Source organism: Apium graveolens, chromosome 5 (assembly GCF_009905375.1).
Source record: "Apium graveolens cultivar Ventura chromosome 5, ASM990537v1, whole genome shotgun sequence".
Classification (NCBI taxonomy): domain Eukaryota; kingdom Viridiplantae; phylum Streptophyta; class Magnoliopsida; order Apiales; family Apiaceae; genus Apium; species Apium graveolens.
In genome coordinates, this window is record NC_133651.1 from 13,694,991 (window position 1) to 13,713,927 (window position 18,937).

Genomic DNA, 18,937 nt, shown 5'->3' on the forward strand with positions numbered 1-18,937 from the left:
TGTATGATAAAAAGCACATGTGACATTATGCTGTAGTGGTATGAGGTTGTATAGGTGAATGAAATATCTCGAGTTCGATTCCCACAAAGCACATCTTTTATATGAAAATTATAAATAGGGGTAGTTTAGTCTTTTCAATGAGACTTTTTAATCTCACTAATTTATCCCCTTGTTCTCCTATTATATATAGAAGAGATTATATCACATACTTACAAAGCACATCTTTTATATGAAAATTATAAATAGGGGTAGTTTAGTCTTTTCAATGAGACTTTTTAATCTCACTAATTTATCCCCTTGTTCTCCTATTATATATAGAAGGGATTATATCACATACTTACATTGGTATAGCAATTCTCTTAAATATTTATAGTGTGATTTAGAAAAAAAAAAATTATAGTGTGTGCAACTAAGTATATGTACCTCAATGTCTTAATGGTCTGGCCATTCAAGTATTTCTCCTTTGCCAAAACATTTCTTACTCACAATGTATTTCTCTTCTGCTTTTATCAATTCATCCGTCCATGCTATGTATGAGGGTTTTTTCCGTTCCACATGCTTGGTCCTTTCGTTTTGCATTCGATCAAGATATAAATACGGTATTACAGTTACAGAATTAAATATTTCAACATGAATTAATTTTTTCCACTGCATTTTTTGGACTATAAATAAATTGAATCTAAAACTATTACATAATAAAAAAGTTAGAGTTACTCACAGTCAACAATGGTAATGATCCTGTAAAATGGCGATTTGTAGGATTTGCAGCCCAGAATTCATGTGTTGATACTAGTCTATCAATAAGTAAAGCACACCAGTTGTAATCTAAACAATTTTCCAAGTCCCCACTGAAACCAACCACCTCTGTTTTAACGTATCCATTATTGTTGGACTCCACCAAAAAATTTGACAATAACACAAGAAAATTAATCTTGAACATATATGATGCGGTGCTATTACTTTTATTTTTTCAGCAACATTACTACCCGTAATATTGTAAAATGGTTTTCCTTCAAACTGTCTTTCCCAATCACATAACAAGGTTTTAGAATATCCTAGTTCCACATTATGAGTCCCCCTTGGTAGCCCCAGTACATTCTCAACCACAACGTCTGTTATTTTAATAGAACCTTTTTCCACAATTAAGGAGCAAGAAGCTTGGTCAAATGCTTCCACTAAAGCAAATCCCAGTTTGTGAGCATATCTTTTCATCCTCATATTTAATACCTTACCGAACCCAGTTTTTTTAACCCATTGTATTTGCTCGTCAGACAAATTTGTTAACATTCTGCTAAATATTCGAGGAGAAAATTTCTTTTCGATGTATCGTTCATTTTTCTTCTTCTTTCGATATCTAGGTTCTCTAACGTCTCATTTTACTCCCAAATATTTGTCTTTCATTAAAACTTTCAAACATCTATTCCATCCAAGTTTTTGTGCTCTGCACTTGCAAATTTTTTTCCTAGATGATGCACAAGTGCTTCTCATCCTTACCTAACTTAATGATATTTGAAAATCAACATGTAATCACTAGATAATGTATTTAAATCTACTACAAAAATTTACAGAAAAACTTGTGACCAACCATAGAATAAAGGAAAAAAGTTATACCTGGTTTAAAGTAGGATGCCTCCTTTGTGAAGCTGATTTATAAGCTTTTCCATCTATTTATTTTCGCTTCGCTGATGAAAATTTGGCACTAATAATTTGAATTTGAATTTATGAATGGCATCATTTTCAGGGTTTACATTTTTCAAGCATCTTGGTGGGGTAATGTCAAAATCATCATCGCTTACACACACCGTGCTTCCTCTTTTATTGTTAAATTTTTTTTTCCCCGGTCCTGTTAGGCTTGTCATTTTACCCACTTTTGAGGTTTTATTTCTCGAGCACCATTTGAGAAGCACCATTACTTGCAAAAATATTCATAATTTGTATAAGCACTTACTGCAATACAATCATACATTTTTTATTTCTTATATCCTTGTTTTGTTTTACTTACTTTTAGGTGGTAATGTTGCACTAATCACAATTGCATTCTCTATATAGGCCCCTGTTGCATGAAAACATAAGTTAAACAAAAAAATATTATAGTGTGTCCTGATAGGAACATACAATACATAAACCATTACCTTCCTCTATCCTCTATCAGTAGATGACCAACTTGAACCTCTATTCCTTGAAATTAAAGGTGATTCTCTTTCCACTTAGATGCACACGTTTCAACGTTCTGAAATTATAGTCTTTTATATTTTAGTTTTTTTTTTCAATTTAAAAAACATGATTTTCAAAAATTATTTTACATACATAAGAAAAGTATTCAAAATAATTGAACATAAGAAATTCTTGAAAACTTAATATAAGTATTTGTAGTCCACGTTAAATTTAAAAGAACACAAATAATAAAAAAAATTAAAAGATACAGAACACAAAAAATAGAATATTAAAAACTACATAATACATAAAATAAAGAATAATTAACATAAAAAAACTAATCATAACAAATTACAGAAAATAGTTACAGAACACACAGAACATAACATAGTTAAGGAACACAATATAGTTACAGAACACAATAAATTACAAAACACATAAAATATCCCTAAATTATATAGAACATAAAGAAAAAAAAAGATAAAAGAAATATACTTAAAGAACATAAAAAAAATAGAAACAAGTTACATAACATATAAAATTAAAATTAAAATTATAGAACACATAACTTAATAACTGAGCACATAAAATATACATTAATTATATAAAACATAAAAAATGAAAAAGAATAAAGGAACATAGTTGAAGAACATATGAATAAAAATAGAAACATAATTACATAATATATAAAATTAAAATGTACCAAATACATACCATAAAACGTGTAATTAGAAAAATATAAAACATAAAAATTTTTAAAAAATACAAAGAAAAACAACTCAGAATACCTACAAAAATATTCAACAATAGAACACATAACTAAAATTAAAGATCACAAAATTTATAGAAAAATTAACATTATTTCAAAATAAAAATTGTGAAAATTGCATCAACTTATAAAAACACATCTATTGTTGAAAATATTTATAGAGCATAGCATACAAATATTAAAATTAGATGATATAAAAATCACAAATCACCTGTATATGTGAAGTTTTAGGGTAACCGTTTTATTTGATACGTGTGTTGTATTTAAGTGTATTGTGTTGTTATCATGTCTATCTAATCTGGATAGGTTGTCAATTGAATCAGGATTGAGTTACTTAGTTACTCAACTACAAGAGTTACCCACTGAATCTGCCCATATATATATATATATATATATATATATATATATATATTAGTAGTATTCTTTGACAACGGTTTTCCAGATAACCCTTATACAACAAACGGTTTTTTATCCGTGGGATCAACTATCCAACTACTATGATTAAAAAAACCTATAGGAACCGCAACATTATCAACAGTTCGGAGAGACGGACCGCGGACATTATCCGCGGTTGAGACCTGAAATAAATTTCTATTTACTAAGTGAAAATGAACCCCTGCATTAACATCAAGTCCCAACCGCTGACAATATCTGCGTTATGTGACAAGAGGGCAGAAAGGTAATTTTTTCAGACCTCAGAAAATGTCCGCGGTCCCTGTAGCTATTTTTTTAATTACAACCGTTGGATGGTACTTTCCACGGCCAAAAAACTGTTTGTTATATAACTCGTTTGTGGCAAACGGTTGCCACAGACCGAACCCCTTAAATATATTAACAAAAAAATTGATTAAAAGTTGTGCGAGAATTTTGACATTAAACTCATGAAAAATTATTTGTGCTGTCCAAAGTTCTTGCCGTAAAAAGTTTATACTTTGTTACGTTTTGAATCAAATTATCAATTTTTTATAGTTCTTCTAAATAATTCGAGTCTTTGCCGATTGTACCAATATACTGCAACATTGTGAACTTTTAATATATTATTCTAATGATCCTAGAAAAAAAATATTAACAATAATAATTCATAAATTACACAAGGAATAAGTTACAATTAAACCTCTTTAAAGTAATAGGGTTGAAACCAAGAAAAAATATTACTTTAACGAGTTTATATTACTCTAGCGAGTTTATTACTTTATCGGAAGTAAAAATACATTGTGTCCATTATGTTGGTACCGGAAAAAAATATTATTTTAACGAGATTATTACTTTAACAATTATTATTTAATCGAGATTCAACTATAATAATATAATAATATCAATATCAATATCAATATCAATATCAATATCATAAATGATAACTTTGTAAATATGATATTATGAGATTCGAAACAGATGTATAAGAAAGTGCTACATATTGCACTTTACCCGGGGCTCCGAAATGTAAAGCCATCCGACCCGAAATTGACAAACCAAAGCAAACGAGATAAGCAAACGACATCGTTCCACGTTACCAAAACCCTGTCAAACAGCAAGTACAGGTAACTTGCAAGTCACAAACACAGCGAGATAAAGAAATCAGAAACAAGATGGAGAGCGGTTGCCTAACCTTCACAACCCCTTCAGCGCCTCCTTCTATAATTCCTTCTAGAAGCTTCTGTTTCAACAAATTCCAGCTCAACAATCTCGCTACTAATTATAGTTATAGTAATAATCATGAAAGAAAAGCAAGAAAAACAACAAAACCCCTTTTGAACTACTCTTGTTCGAACAGAAACAGTACTGCTTTAAGTTCAACACTTTCGAGCAATTGGGATGTGTGTAATGACTCTTCTCCTTCTTGGATGCCGAGATTTGAAGAGCTCGATACTACCAATATGCTTCTTCGTCAGCGTATCATTTTCTTGGGCTCTCAGGTTTGTGTAATTGTGTATTCTCAATTACATAAATTGTGTTATGTTTGTTTAGATGGGCTTTTCGGTATCGAATTTGATTGGTAATTTTGTTAAATGGGTGTCTTATATTTTGTGTTACCGATTATTTTGTTTATTTGGGTGTTAGTCTTATGGAATTTGGTTGGTATGGGGCAGGTGGATGATGTGTCGGCGGATTACATTATAAGTCAGCTTTTGTTTCTCGATGCTGAAGATCACAAAAAAGATATCAAATTGTTCATCAATTCACCTGGTGGTTCTGTTACAGCTGGTATTTATAAAAACTCTCTACTTTCTATTGTCTGTTTGTCTGATTTCGCTTTCTGGTTTTGTTATGTTAAACATTGTTGTTATTTGCAAAGTAATTATGTGAAAACATGGATAGTTGAGCGGAAACGTTCCTATGCAGAAAGACCTTGTAATAATATCGAGATGTTGTATTTTCCGAGCTTTCCCTATCAGTTTTTTGTAATCACTATAATGAAACTTTATTAAGTTATTTGTTGAACATTAATACAAGTTACTCCCTCCTTTCTTAGGTAAGAAAATTTGCTAGTGATTAGTATAGTTTTACAGTGTCAATGTATATCATCCTTTATCATTATTTTGCTTGTGCACGCAGGAATGGGAATATACGATGCTATGAAATTATGCAAGGCAGATGTTTCTACCATCTGTCTAGGGCTTGCAGCATCTATGGGTGCATTTCTTCTTGCTTCTGGTACTAAAGGGAAACGGTTTTGCATGCCTAATGCTAGGGTGATGATCCATCAACCTCTTGGAACTTCTGGTGGAAAGGTAAGTTTCAGAATTTATTGAATTGATTGTCAGTTCTTGAAAGTCATTTTTTGTGATTTTGTTCTTTGTATGTTTCATGTGGACATGGTTAGTACTTGCATCATGGATGCCCCGCAATGCAATACAGTCTTAATTAAAGTTTCAGTTTTCATATTTATCTCAGCACATTCTCCTTTAGCCCTTTTAAGTTGATAGTAATATGTTGAAATAATATGCAAGTACAGTGTTGGTGAATTGCACTCTTTTTCTTATTTGGCTTTATCAAAACTATCATTTGATTATCATTGTTGTCCGGGAAACTTAGCAGGCTACACCGAGGTGTAGGGCCACAAAGTAGAAAATATGAATGGGGAAGCTTAAACAGTAGGTTTAGTGTTTACATACCAGGGGACACTCGATCTTAATAGTGTAGGTCAGCCTAATAAAGCAAATTGATTAAGTTAATTTCAACTCTGACTTGAACTAGAATGTCATATAAATATAGATAAATAGATAGATAGATGTGTTATGGGTGCAATGATATAAAATAAACATGCATAGTCTATTTGAGAACAATTATCCCCTCACTATTTCCTTTTCTACTATGATAAATCTCGAATTCTTTCAGATGAACATAGTCAGTAGTCACTCTAGGACTTTGCGGTAGCATTGGGGCAATAGGCACCTAATTTATGAACTATAGTACTATACTACATAACTCTATAGGAGGTGATATATTGATATAGGCGCCTGATTTATGTTGCGCAACAATACAGGCACCTTCATTCTACAAAAGGACTGATTGATAAGGGGATGTATTGCAATTTAATAAAAGCTGATAATTTTGTCCATAAAAATAAGCTTGCGCATATATTAGTGTGTTTTATAAAACAACGTGTAATAAATTTTCTGTAAGTATGATTGTGATGTTACAACGTACAACTATTAAATACATAAAGTACATACATATTATGTTATTTTTTAACCTTGTTTTGAAATATTGGATCCACTTGCAAAATGAGAAAATTAAAAACAAATTGTGAATACAACTTTTAGAAAAGAAACCTCACTTCAATGTGTTGGTTAAGCATGTCTGAATTGGGACTGTTTAAGGTAACAATAATTGGCCTATACATGTTTTTGAAGTTGGCAATCCTGTCAGGTTTCCGAAGTCTAGGGATGGGTTGCTGTTAGATTAGGCTCCTTCATGACAGTTGAGTTACAAAGCATCCTGTTCCTAGGATCATAATCCAAGGTTGAATATTTGGAGGCAGTCCTAAATTCAACTGACACTAATGTTTTGGTTTACGCTCAAAATTACAATGAAGGAATGGATATGTCATATTTTGTTCATTGAAAACATTATTGCGATTAAGCATTTCTCATTGCTTCTACTCTGATGGAATATGTGATTTCAGGCATCAGAAATGAGCATACGAATAAGGGAAATGGCGTACCATAAAGTTAAGCTGAACAAAATACTATCAAGAGTCACAGGAAAGCCTGAATCACAGGTTGGTCAACCGAGAACAGTTCTTATGACAATAATTTGCTATTTCTATAAAAACACAGTGCTCAGTTACAGATCTTGTTTAGTTTTTCTAGTATTAAATTATTTGCATTTTGCAGGTTGAAGTGGACACAGACCGTGACAATTTTATGAACCCTTGGGAGGCAGTGGAGTATGGGTTGGTGGATGCAGTTATTGATGATGGGAAGCCAGGATTAGTTGCACCTATTGGGGATTCATTGTCTCCACCCAAAACCCGCGTGTGGGATATGTGGAAGGTTGAGGGAACCAAAAAATCCAAGAATAATCTGCCATCAGAAGAAAGAATTCTGCAAAATGGACATGCAGGCAGTAGAGGGAATGATGAGAAAGGCAAAGAAGATGAAGCAGAAGCACCTGCCCCTGTATGAGGTGTATGAGGCGTGAGTGACGTTTAAATTTGTAACACTTACCAGGCAGTGTTGTTAATGTGGAATGTCCGAACAGATATCCCTAGTTAAACAAAAATAGGGTTCATATTTGATGCTGCTAGCTAGTGGATATATATAATTTTCAGTATTTCCTATTTTTACGAGGCAGTGCTCTCAGATCAGTTAGTTGATTCCTGTTCTAAGATACAGTCATTTTGTGGAAAATGGATATGATTTTTACACCACCTTCCTTGTTTGCCTCATTTTTCATCATCGATTGACATTTCCTATGGTTGATGAATACAAGGGCCATATATAGCTCTTGTAATGCCATTTGAATCCTGCTATCAGTTTCGTATTTTGTGACTTTGGTATTTTGTAATGATAATAATTGTTTATAAATGTTACTTTAGTTTGGTTATATTGAGAAAAGTGACAATACTCCAAGGATTAAGGGTTAAGAAACGAGTGGAAGATAAAAAAAAACCAAGATGGATAATATACTAAATTTATATGAAAAGAAATAAATATGACAACAGCTTCAGTTCTCTAGAAGTGTGTACCTAGGAATGGCTCTGCTCAGCAACACCACTAGTACATATAACGGCCTAATCTCTATAGCTCCCATCTCAAAACCCGTATTCAAACACGCCCTAATTTCATTTCCTAAAACTAGTAGCAACAAAGGGAATTTGACCTACAGTAACAGCAAACAGAGAGGACTGGTTGTTCGAGCGGCAGAAGCAGAAATCATGACCACTGAGAAACTGGGGATCAAGATTACAAGCAACCCGCCTGAATCTAAGCTTTCTGAACTCGGTGTCAGATCTTGGTCCAAGTAACTCTCTCTCTCTCTCTCTCTCTCTCTCTCTCCCCCCTCTCTCTGTGTGTGTTGTTCTTTATCATTATTACATGCCCTTGCATATATATACATACTTAAAGATTTAACAAGTACTTGAAATAATGAATATCAGTGAATTGATGCCCCACCAAATGAATTTGGTTTTGATCTAAATAAATTTCTTTTGTGCACGTTAGCTCTCTTCTCTTAATTGTTACTTGCTGTTCTTATTATGTCTATACACGTCTAACTTAAAAATTTGAAGAGATATATTCTAATGTCTAATAGTTATAACTTTTTTCGTGCAGCTTAATTAGGCGCAAAATACTTTTCCCCACATTTGGGTAGTACTGTTATTTTTAACCTAGCTTCATGTCATATTCTATATTAGTTATTGGATAGATGTAGATTTTAAAAAATCAGGGAATGTACCACTCAATTAGAATGTAGGATTTAGCAAACATTTCATTAGAACCTCCACAATCTATTTAATTGGTACTTTGTTAATATAATTTTATTTCACATTAATTCCTATGTTGTACCTCTTTAGCTTTTGTCATCCGAGTTCATATTCCTCATTGGTCTTCTATCTGCTATAAGTAATTGAAAAATCGTACAATCAGTATTTCCTCATAGATGGAAATGATTAGCATTGGTTTATTGGCAGTTTTATGACTTAGAGATTTAATATATGTGAAGGTCTTTTAGTTTGTATGCGTTGAGTTCCTTCTATTTTTGAATTGGATGGTGTGTTGTTTGATGTATGTATACTTTGTGAGTGACTAGGTGGGGATGTCCTCCTAGTAAATTCCCATGGACCTACTCGCAGAAAGAAACATGCTATCTGCTGAAGGGGAAGGTAAAAGTTTATCCAGATGGGTCTGACGAGGCTGTCGAATTTGGAGCTGGGGACATGGTTGTATTTCCAAAAGGAATGAGCTGCACCTGGGATGTGTCAGAAACTGTTGACAAGCACTATCTGTTTGAATAGAAGTGAGATGTATGAACTAGCAGTGTATGTGAGATGGTAATATCATTAAAACTTTAGACATAATCACATAAACAAGTCCATCCTTTGAAGGTTGAAGCCTTTATTACTCATATCTAGTTTAGCTTAATTATGTTTAAGCAAATGATCCACTAGTATTTGTGATGAATGATGGTATCTAACTTATATATATTGAGATATGAAGTTCATCATCAACTCTCATATTAGTTCTACATCTGCATGCTGCAATTGAAATTTGATATCTTTAATTGGTATCGAAGCTTCAAGGTCTGCTCATTGTTACCACAAAGGATATACCCATTTTTATTGAAATCTGTTTGATTGAGGTCAATCGGCTCAATTTTCTTCTTATCCAGACTTTGAAATCTGTTTACTCATTCTTTTTGATAATCAGCATTTTTATGGCTACAAGTTGATCAATCAATCAGCCACAGACTAACAATGTTGATCAGATGATTCCTTAATTCCTTAACAATGTTAGTTTTGGAGGGGTGTAGCTGTAAGCTGTTAATCGAAAACCTAAGACTCTCGTTTCCATTCTTCAAGAATACAATCCTCTGCTATATCTGGACTGGTGATACGGATTATCTTCCTGAAAAGATCATTGCAAGTTGCATCAACTGCTGAACATAATCTTGTCAAGGCAAATGGAGAATACTCTGCAGCAGCTGACAATTTTATGTTGTTTTTGCAATAAAAACATGCAAAATTGCAAATGATATGGTTATAACCAGGAAGCTAAACAGAGATGGTATAGTTATGTTATGCTACTGAGTGTTAGGGCCGGCTTAACTAAAACTCAATCTGGTAGTGCACTTTTGAAATCAGCTACATTTGAAAACCCAGAAAGTAACAAAAGATAGTGGAGAGTAGGCATCCAAAGGGATCACGGGGTTGAATTTGGAGAGTGACCAAACTAAAGAAACACCAACAGTGTAATACAGATGCTATTTTCAAGCAACTCATAATTTGAAAGAGACACATCAATTACCACTTGATCATTCATTCATTCTTTCACTATATTGGCTTTTAAGCTCATGCATTATTCATCCGGCACTCGGATGAATCACCTCTAAAAGTTCATCCAAATTTTCTGATTTTTTAAATGACGATAAATTAATCGCTCCGATTACTTTAAATTTAATTTTAAGAAACTTGTGTTTTCAACACAAACCAGGTATACTTAGCCCGACAAGCAGGAAGGATACAGACATCATACACTCAATCTCTTGCTTCATTCATAGAAAACCCACAATGTAAGAATCAGTTGATTATGTTTCTGGTATACTACTTACCAATATTTTTCTTTTGCTTAAGAAATCTCATTATACTACAATTATGGTCTTTTTGTGTTAATAATTCTTTTAAAGAAAGATGCTATTTTAAAAAATATTTACCTCCAAATTGTGCTTTTCCAACAAAATGTTTCTTTCTTCTTTGTCCTCAATGAGATTCTTTTCTGCTTACATTATAATTTTGAGAATGTGATCTTTATTTTTTTATTGTTGATTAAAGCACCTTCCTTTTCTTAGAAATAAAGGTGCCCTTCACCTTTACAACTCCTTTAGACTTCTAGGCTTATAAGTTTCTCATTTTTTGTATCTCCAATTCTTTTTTCTTTAATGCTGCACTTTTTGATGCACCCTTTAATTGCAAACAGTACTTTTATCAAATGGCATGTCTTCTTCATTATGAATCTCCTTTGCCACACAACTTCTTTTCTTTCATATCATGCTTTAAGTCATCATACTTGTTGCTGATCAACCAACCATATTTTTCATTTGGGAAAAAGACATAATTTTTGATATCTTTTATGATGAATTCATCTTGTTCATGCTGCAGGTGTACTATTATTGAGATTTCATTTCAGACATCCCTCTAAAGATTTACAACTAATGCATGGACCAGTAGCAGTGTATGTGTCACTAAACTAGTCCCTCATTTTTCCGAAAATAATTTGGTAATTGTAATATAGAGGATGAGGGATCATTTTGTGTTGGTGGTGGATCAGTTGTCTAATGAGTCCACCATTGAGGCTGATATTGTAGATAAAACAGTTGCAGCATGCAGAATCTTCAAAACTGATGATATGGTGAGGACCTTTTCAACTAGTAGAAGAGATCTTGATATCGAATCATCACCAAGAAAATTAGCAGAGTGTAGGATTTGTCACGATGAAGATGAAGACTCAAATATGGAAATGCCTTGTTCATGCTGTGGTAGCTTGAAGGTAATTTTCTGTAATTAGATTAATCATTTGGAAGACATCAAACAGTTAGACTATTTAGTAAACCATAATTAGATACATGTTATAGTTTCTAAAAGGCATTGATATCGCAATATCATGTCCGTTCTGTGTTTGAACCATGCCAAGACATTATATTTGCAATCACAATTTTTGTACATGTCTATTGTGGTTATCCCTCAAATTTGCTAGGTTGTATTACAAAATAATTTGGTGTCTGATACAGTGATACTGGTCTGTATAGTTATCAACAAATGAGTTAATGGAACACATCAGAGGAATTTGTGCCTCTAAATTATTTTTGGATTTTCATCTTTATGTAGTTCATATAAAAATTAGTTTTCAACTTTTGATATGGTTAATGCCTTAATGGACTCCTTCTACAGGGTAAAAAGTTTGTAATGCTTGGGCAACTCCTCTTATGCGGACTGTTCATTTTTTTGTGGAATTCAAAATAATGCATTGCAGATATGTTTCAGCGTTTCAACTACGGATACAAGTTCTTACTATTTAATCTTTATTACAGTATGCTCATCGTAATTGTGTCCAGAAGTGGTGCAATGAGAAGGGTGACACCACTTGTGAGATTTGTCTCCAGGTCTGTCTCAATTATCTGTGATCCCAATTTTCTGCTCTATTTATAAATTTTGTCACATTAGTTTACTTGTCATTGTGTAATGCACGTACCAGATTACATGATACTGAGAGGGAACATTATTGACTTTGCTTTTTCTTTTTGTTGGGTGCGAGCTTCAGCAATTTATGCCAGACTATACAGCACCGGCTGCACTTCCCCCTTTGTTTCATTACGGTGCTATCCCGATGGACTTCAGGTAATTTCAATTTATGCTGAAATATATTGTTACAAGTTAACATACTTATAACTTAGATTGACAATTCATCTGGGCCTCTTTGGGATCATTTTAGGGGAAGCTGGGAAATTTCTAGGAGGGATCTGCATGATTCCCACCTTATAGCAATGGTTGCTAGGGATCACAGTTCTGTAAACACTGACTTCGATGAATATTCTCAACCCACATCAAGGAGCCTGATATGTTACCGTCTAGTTACCATAATTGTACTTGCTCTTTCAACCCACTCTTCAATATTCATCATTTAATGTTTCTGTGTTTTTGTGCAAATTACAGCTTAATGGAAGTATTAAAACAGACTAAAATGTTGCATTTGAGGTGCTGACTTGTGAAAGATTTCGCTTTACTACCTAATTTTCCCTTCAAATCTGTTATGCCACAGATGTTTTTGTTAAGGAATCTTGTTGTGATAAATGATCTTTCGTGTAAAATCTACATTGGTGATGCCAACTGCAAATTAGACGAGGCGAATTATAGATTCCCACCCATTTGATCATTTGTATAACTATCATCCCACTGTACCTCTCTGATAAACTGACATCACAATTAGTTTGTTGAAATCATAGCTTGAGATGCATTAACAGCCATTGCTTGTGTTTTGTTGATAATGTGATTAACTACAATTTTCCTGGCTTTGTAACTATCATATGCGGTTATTTGTTGTCTCTACAAGTCTATGACAGAGTGTTTATGTTCACATAAAAGATTAGACCCCATTTTATTTTTAATTGATAAATGTTAAAGCCAATATTTTCCATGCTTGCAGTTTATGCTGCTTCTGGTGTTACGTCATACTTTACCACTCATCGTCACAGGATCAGGAGAATATTCACTTACAATCTTCACAGTGAGAAAGCTTTCATTGTTCAGATTTTCAGAGAAAATGTTCATGTTACATTGTTGATGTACAGTGGCTTTGCTTTGCAGTTACTAATGTTAGGAACTATTGGAATACTTTTGCCAATCTTTGTCATGGTTAGAGCATTTGCTGCTGTCCATCGCCGTAGGCATCTTCAGGTAAACAGATATTTAATGTGGCAACCAACAATTTCTCTTACTTCATCATAGGGTAGTTAAGCAGTAACTATAGCACATTACTAGAATGGTCAGGCGGCGTTTTTATTGGCTTTATGTTCAGTACCAAGTTTACAGTTGTTGATAATCATGCTACCATAATATTGAAATGGCTACCGAGGTGGAGCTGGTCTAAGACAGAAAACTGGAAACTACGAGAATTCTACAAAATCACATCAGCTGATACATTAGCAGCACTCATCATATTTATCCGCATCTAATAAAATCTTTTTGGTGATACATTAGCAGCACTCATCATATTTACCCGCATCTAATGAAATCTTTTTGGTGAATAGGATATCGGTGAGTTCTTGCCTGCAAGTGCCACAACAGACGAAGAAAGTGAGCTGGCCAACTTGCAGCAGCACTCATCACCACATCTCATTCAAGTTCGGTGATTGTTGCAAATATTAGAAGAGGAGTAAACACAAAGTTATCAATCAAGCAACTTCTGAGACTCCTGATTCTTCTGCTCTTGTTGACAAAGATCCTTCGAACCTGAAAATCGAAATGCATCTCTACTTAGGATTGAAACTGCAAGTTGCAACCACAGAACTAGTTGTACATACCAGTATTGATTGCAGAAACTAGAAAGCAATAGCCAGTAAATTGTAAATAAATAATATTTATTATCATAATACAGGGATGCTTCAGAATTGTATCCTCAATTCATCATGATATTATTATGGAAGAGCATGGTAAATTGGTAAGTTGTAACTATATATGCATGAGTTAAGCAATCTCACTTGCAGGCGCATCTGCAGCTGCAATGACAATGTCTAAAATGGTTAACTAAAATATTTTAAAATTAATAATTAGCTAAAAATTTTACGGAAGTAGCTCCATATTAACTATAAAAATTATTTAATGAAAAATATAACGTTACATTTAGAGTCAATTAAATATGATTATTTACGATTTTAGTTAAGGAAAATAGTAATTTTTCTTTTTGTTTAATTAAGTAATTTTAGGGGAATAGCGCGATAAGATAGATCAAGTGTTTAATGACTTATCTCTTGTCATCTCAGATTCTGGGTTCGATTCTCGCATATACTCAATTGTAATTGTAAGGCATGTAAGCCAAAATTAGTCAAAAAAAATAATTTTAGGGGGAAAACATACACAACTTTTTACATTTTCAATTTATTTTATAAATTAAAAATATAAAAGAAAAGAAAAGAAACATCACCCGATCCATCCACCGCCACGTGGCAAATACTTGTATTTCTTCGGGTCCATTGCATTTGTTACATACCTCCATTGATATATACATACAAAACACGATTTTGTATGTATAATTGGTGAATTATCCTCGATCTATTCATCGTCCAAACTCAAGGTTCGTTACTTTCTAAACTAATTTACACTAAGATATGATTTGTTCAATTTTATTGCTAATTGAGTTTTTAGCCTTGTTATGGACAATTTCAATACCTAATTTCAAAATGAAGACTAATTAAATTGGTTGTTTTAGTTTTATTTTTAGGACTTTTTAGCAGCATAGCTATTGAAGACGTTGTACTTTAGATGTTAGTTAAGCTTCCTAAATGGTTGAGCTCGTGTACCCCGGGAGGTCACGAGTTCGACTCCTGTTATGTGCGGGTGTGGTTAATTATATAAAACCAAAAGCTTCCGAAAGCGCGGAAAGTTCGCATTTATAGATTATAGTTATGGTTGTTCACTGGTAGATTATTGTTTTAGTTACATTGCTGTTATAAGTTTTCGGATGCTATTCACCACTTAATTTAACTTGTATCGAGAACAATTGATTGATTTCTCGCGAAACATAATTAGGCTTCATTACCGTAAAATATTGTTAGGAGATATTTGATAACTGGTAAGTATGTTGTGATCATTTTTTTTATTTATTACGGCTGTTGCTAATGTATCATTAGAGACTCCTCTTGTGCAGCTTCTTTATTAAAATTGTTTATGGGACTGAGTGGCATGAGTTGGTAGTGTTTACTAGGTGCAAGTGCAATGTCAAACGCGGATGATGTTAAACAAGTCGATGGACATGTGCAGATGGGCGGTGAGAACTCGTCAACTCGAAAAGAGGTTATAACCCCGCCAGTGTCTTTCCAATAGCATTGCAATGCATAATAAATTTGACCGTTTTTGAGTTTGCTAGCTGAATATTATAGCAATCATAGCAAGCAGTGATACATTCAAACTTTATTTTATGTAGGAGGAGGTGATAAAAAAGAAATATGGGGGAATACTACCAAAGAAGCAGCCCCTCATTTCTAAGGTACTATTAAGGATTTATTTTAGAAAGTTATGAGCAGGTGCCTGTCTCCTAAAATATTAATAAACTGCTATACTCATGTTTGCATTTTAAGATTCTGCTTTTATTATCAGGATCATGAACGTGCCTATTTTGATTCTGCTGACTGGGCTTTGGGAAAGGTACCACTCTCCTCACTCTGTTTCTTGAAGCTTGGAAACTTTTTGTGGCTGTTTATTTAGCGAGTCTTATGCTTCTATATGATAACAGCAAGGCGCAGAGAAACCTAAAGGACCCCTGGCGGCACTTCGGCCCAAATTGCAGGTACAATTGTTGATATTGTTCATTTCATTTAGCTATTGCATTTATATCAAATATGCGAAGTTGCCAAAAATCTGGTAAACACAATGCTTGTTTTATACAGCGGCAGGACCAAGGGGTGGCATGGTGGTTACCAGCCCGTGTGATAAAAATATTATACACCGTAGTTAAAGTTATGCGCAACTAGGAATGTAGCTTAGTGGTAGACCGATTTGCATACGGAAAGTGTGGGAGTCAAACCTACTTAGCTAGATTTAAAGTTGAGATAGTATTAACCACCACACATGCATTTATAATTTTTTTTAATTGTTATGTAAACTTTTTTGTCTTGTAACAGACTATTGGGTACGTACGGACCAAATTTTTCTATTCTCTAATATATGTATATATTATAATCTACCAGTCGAAGACTGTGTATGTATTACGACAGCCGGGGATCTACAATAGGGTAATAATGACATTTACCCCCACTGATGTCTACCACATGGGTAAGGTGCCTGTTCTCATATAAAGCTAAATATCGGTTGATTCATACTGATGGGCTTAAAACCTTCAACTATGGTCCATTTATTTTAGTAGAATATGTATCTATAACCATCAACTACTAGCATAAAACACTAATGGTCTACTGAAGGGATTGATTTAGAATTAGAATATTCTGTATTCAACACTCCTGGGAATTCTTTTTCTTCAGCTAGTTAAATACCCTAATCCAGTTACTGAGTGTGTATAAAACGTTTCTGTTTTACTGAGTGTGTGCAAGTTTTAGAGGTTATGATAAACATTTGTGCAATATGATGCATTTCTTTAGATGAAAATCTGTCTAGTTGCATGTCCATTAGTATCAGATACAATCCCTGCCCTCCGACTCAGTCTTTGTTCATAACTTAGCTATTTCATAATCATGATTAATATCTTTTTTTTTTCATTTTTTTCATGATATTCCAGCCAACACAGCAACCAACGCGATATCGTAAATCTCTTTGTGCTCCATCTGAAGGAGAAGGTATGCTCCACTATAATACATTGCATGTTATAAGCTTTTTCTAGATTTAATTATTTATAAAAGAATATTAACTTAGCTTTGGCTGTATATGTTTTGTATTTAAAGAAGCAAGTAATGAACCATCTGAAGGGGACACAACTACAAATGGGTGAAAGGAGGATTCTGCTCTGTGATGTTATCAGGGATATACATTATTTGTCCATTGTTATTCAGATAGTTAAAAATGTGAAAGATATTCGCTGTTTTTAAGAATAAATTTTACAGCAACATTTGACAATGTCTTGAACAAAATGTGATTTAAAGCCAGAGTTTCCCTTCGTGTCCATTAGTTGGGGAAGAACTTTTGCTCCAATTACCGGTTGTTTTGAATTCAAAAACTGGCTTCCGAACTAATTGGCAACTTTGTTTACTTTAAAGAAATTTTGTTCAGGGGCTTCAATTTAAACTTCATAAAAAAGTGATGAAGATATATAGTTCTGTATATATTCTGAACATAACATGCATTTTAGTGATTATCGTAAAAATATTGGTTCTTCTTCTATAGTTTCTAACAAAGGCTTTTTGGACCTGCACATTGAAAGCCTATGCTTAAACTCATGGTCTAAAAATTCATCAGTGTCCTCGATATTCAACTTGGGGGCGACTTCTTCTTTATTTATAGCTGCCGGATGAGTTATCATTTCAGGCAAGTTCCTTGTGTGATTTCCGGCAGAAACTGTCTTGGCCATGAGAAACAGAACACCCATATCTGCAGCTGTAACAACTGATTTGAGTCTCTTCATTGGGAACATGACATAAGCACTTGCCACTTCAAGGCTTTCGTCAGCATTGAGAGCCAAGAATCTCCGGCCAATTTGGAGAGATTTGGTATTGACGACGAAGAAGTTTGGGCATTCGAGCATGAGCTCTGCCGCTTTGACAGGTTCACAAATGTGTCGAATTTCTCCTGTGGGGAATATTACCTTTGTTGTAGAAAGGGAGTTTTTGATGGCTGTCGATGTTGTAAGAGTGCAGGAAATGTGGTTCCCCATGAATTATCAATCTGAGTTTTAGAGAGAGATAGATGAAACAGTTAAAAGTAGTTAAACAGGGAGAATTGAAAGATTGATGAAGTTGATTCCAAGTAAAGGAGGATATGAGAGAGTATATATATACTCGCATGCACTATGTGGATATATAGTATGTGTCATAGTTCGACGAATCAAATGCAATTGAGTCCGCGTCTGGTAAGGTTTGTTCGTTTGGTAATAAACAATATAATGAACAAGTCAGTGCTAAATTCATTGTGAAGACAGGGCCCAACCAGTACTTGATTGAGTCTCATCATATTTATTTTTTACGTACCAAAACTTCTCGTGGAATTTCGCCCGGTCTGGTCATATTTTTCTCTACCGTAGTAAAGCTTCTCAAATAATCATTTGTCAAGCTTTTGATAAGGACAATTGTTAAGAAAATGTTTCAACTTTGCTCTATGTAAGATCTAATGTTCCTTTTACCAAACCAAGTACATGAAGTTTGGCTGGTTAAAAAGTTATAGTGGTGACCGGTGAGTAGTTTAGACTCAAATCCATTTAAAATGTCAAATTGTCAACAATGTTTTTGGGTTTGGCATACTACAAAGATTAATATTCGAGTTAGATCTAATGAGTTTATACATATTCTTTATAAACTGGTTTGATTACATTTTAATGTAAAATCAAATCAATAGTTGATATTTGGGTTAGGTTTTATGAAGTCCCTATTTTATTGAACATATATATTGTAATTTTAAATATATGAGATTTACATTTT

General features: G+C 33.6%; 5 protein-coding genes across 13 annotated transcripts; 4 read left to right on the top strand and 1 right to left on the bottom strand.

The window, feature by feature from the left end:
* Positions 1-4,444: 4,444 nt before the first annotated feature.
* On the top strand, positions 4,445-7,796 carry LOC141723445 (ATP-dependent Clp protease proteolytic subunit 3, chloroplastic). The gene is made up of 5 exons (XM_074525249.1): positions 4,445-4,836; positions 5,011-5,125; positions 5,477-5,652; positions 7,050-7,145; positions 7,261-7,796. The coding sequence occupies exons 1-5, from the start codon at positions 4,510-4,512 to the stop codon at positions 7,549-7,551; spliced, it is 1,005 nt and encodes a 334-aa protein (XP_074381350.1). The 5' UTR covers positions 4,445-4,509; the 3' UTR covers positions 7,552-7,796.
* A 274-nt stretch (positions 7,797-8,070) lies between these two features.
* LOC141723447 (uncharacterized) lies at positions 8,071-9,602 on the top strand. Its single transcript, XM_074525257.1, has 2 exons — positions 8,071-8,389; positions 9,179-9,602. The coding sequence occupies exons 1-2, from the start codon at positions 8,121-8,123 to the stop codon at positions 9,381-9,383; spliced, it is 474 nt and encodes a 157-aa protein (XP_074381358.1). The 5' UTR covers positions 8,071-8,120; the 3' UTR covers positions 9,384-9,602.
* Positions 9,603-9,749: 147 nt separating this feature from the next.
* Positions 9,750-14,253, top strand: LOC141723446 (uncharacterized). Of its 7 annotated transcripts, none has more exons than XM_074525256.1 (9): positions 9,750-10,657; positions 11,244-11,316; positions 11,413-11,631; positions 12,173-12,244; positions 12,403-12,479; positions 12,574-12,724; positions 13,285-13,365; positions 13,446-13,535; positions 13,889-14,253. In XM_074525256.1, exons 3-9 carry the CDS (start codon positions 11,491-11,493, stop codon positions 13,988-13,990), a joined length of 714 nt encoding a protein of 237 aa, XP_074381357.1. In that variant the 5' UTR covers positions 9,750-10,657; positions 11,244-11,316; positions 11,413-11,490; the 3' UTR covers positions 13,991-14,253. The 7 variants fall into 7 exon arrangements, with proteins under 7 accessions (XP_074381357.1, XP_074381355.1, XP_074381351.1 ...); XM_074525254.1 differs by having other exon boundaries at positions 11,459-11,631; XM_074525255.1 differs by lacking the exon at positions 9,750-10,657 and adding an exon at positions 10,951-11,076.
* A 524-nt stretch (positions 14,254-14,777) lies between these two features.
* LOC141723449 (uncharacterized) lies at positions 14,778-17,539 on the top strand. Of its 3 annotated transcripts, none has more exons than XM_074525259.1 (7): positions 14,778-14,931; positions 15,552-15,650; positions 15,781-15,843; positions 15,954-16,001; positions 16,090-16,143; positions 17,089-17,146; positions 17,252-17,539. In XM_074525259.1, exons 2-7 carry the CDS (start codon positions 15,573-15,575, stop codon positions 17,296-17,298), a joined length of 348 nt encoding a protein of 115 aa, XP_074381360.1. In that variant the 5' UTR covers positions 14,778-14,931; positions 15,552-15,572; the 3' UTR covers positions 17,299-17,539. The 3 variants fall into 3 exon arrangements, with proteins under 3 accessions (XP_074381360.1, XP_074381361.1, XP_074381362.1); XM_074525260.1 differs by having other exon boundaries at positions 14,813-14,931; positions 15,505-15,650; XM_074525261.1 differs by having other exon boundaries at positions 14,817-14,931; positions 15,562-15,650.
* Positions 17,259-18,273, bottom strand: LOC141723448 (uncharacterized). Its single transcript, XM_074525258.1, has one exon. It carries the CDS (start codon positions 18,175-18,177, stop codon positions 17,659-17,661), a length of 519 nt encoding a protein of 172 aa, XP_074381359.1. The 5' UTR covers positions 18,178-18,273; the 3' UTR covers positions 17,259-17,658.
* Between the last annotated feature and the right edge of the window lie 664 nt (positions 18,274-18,937).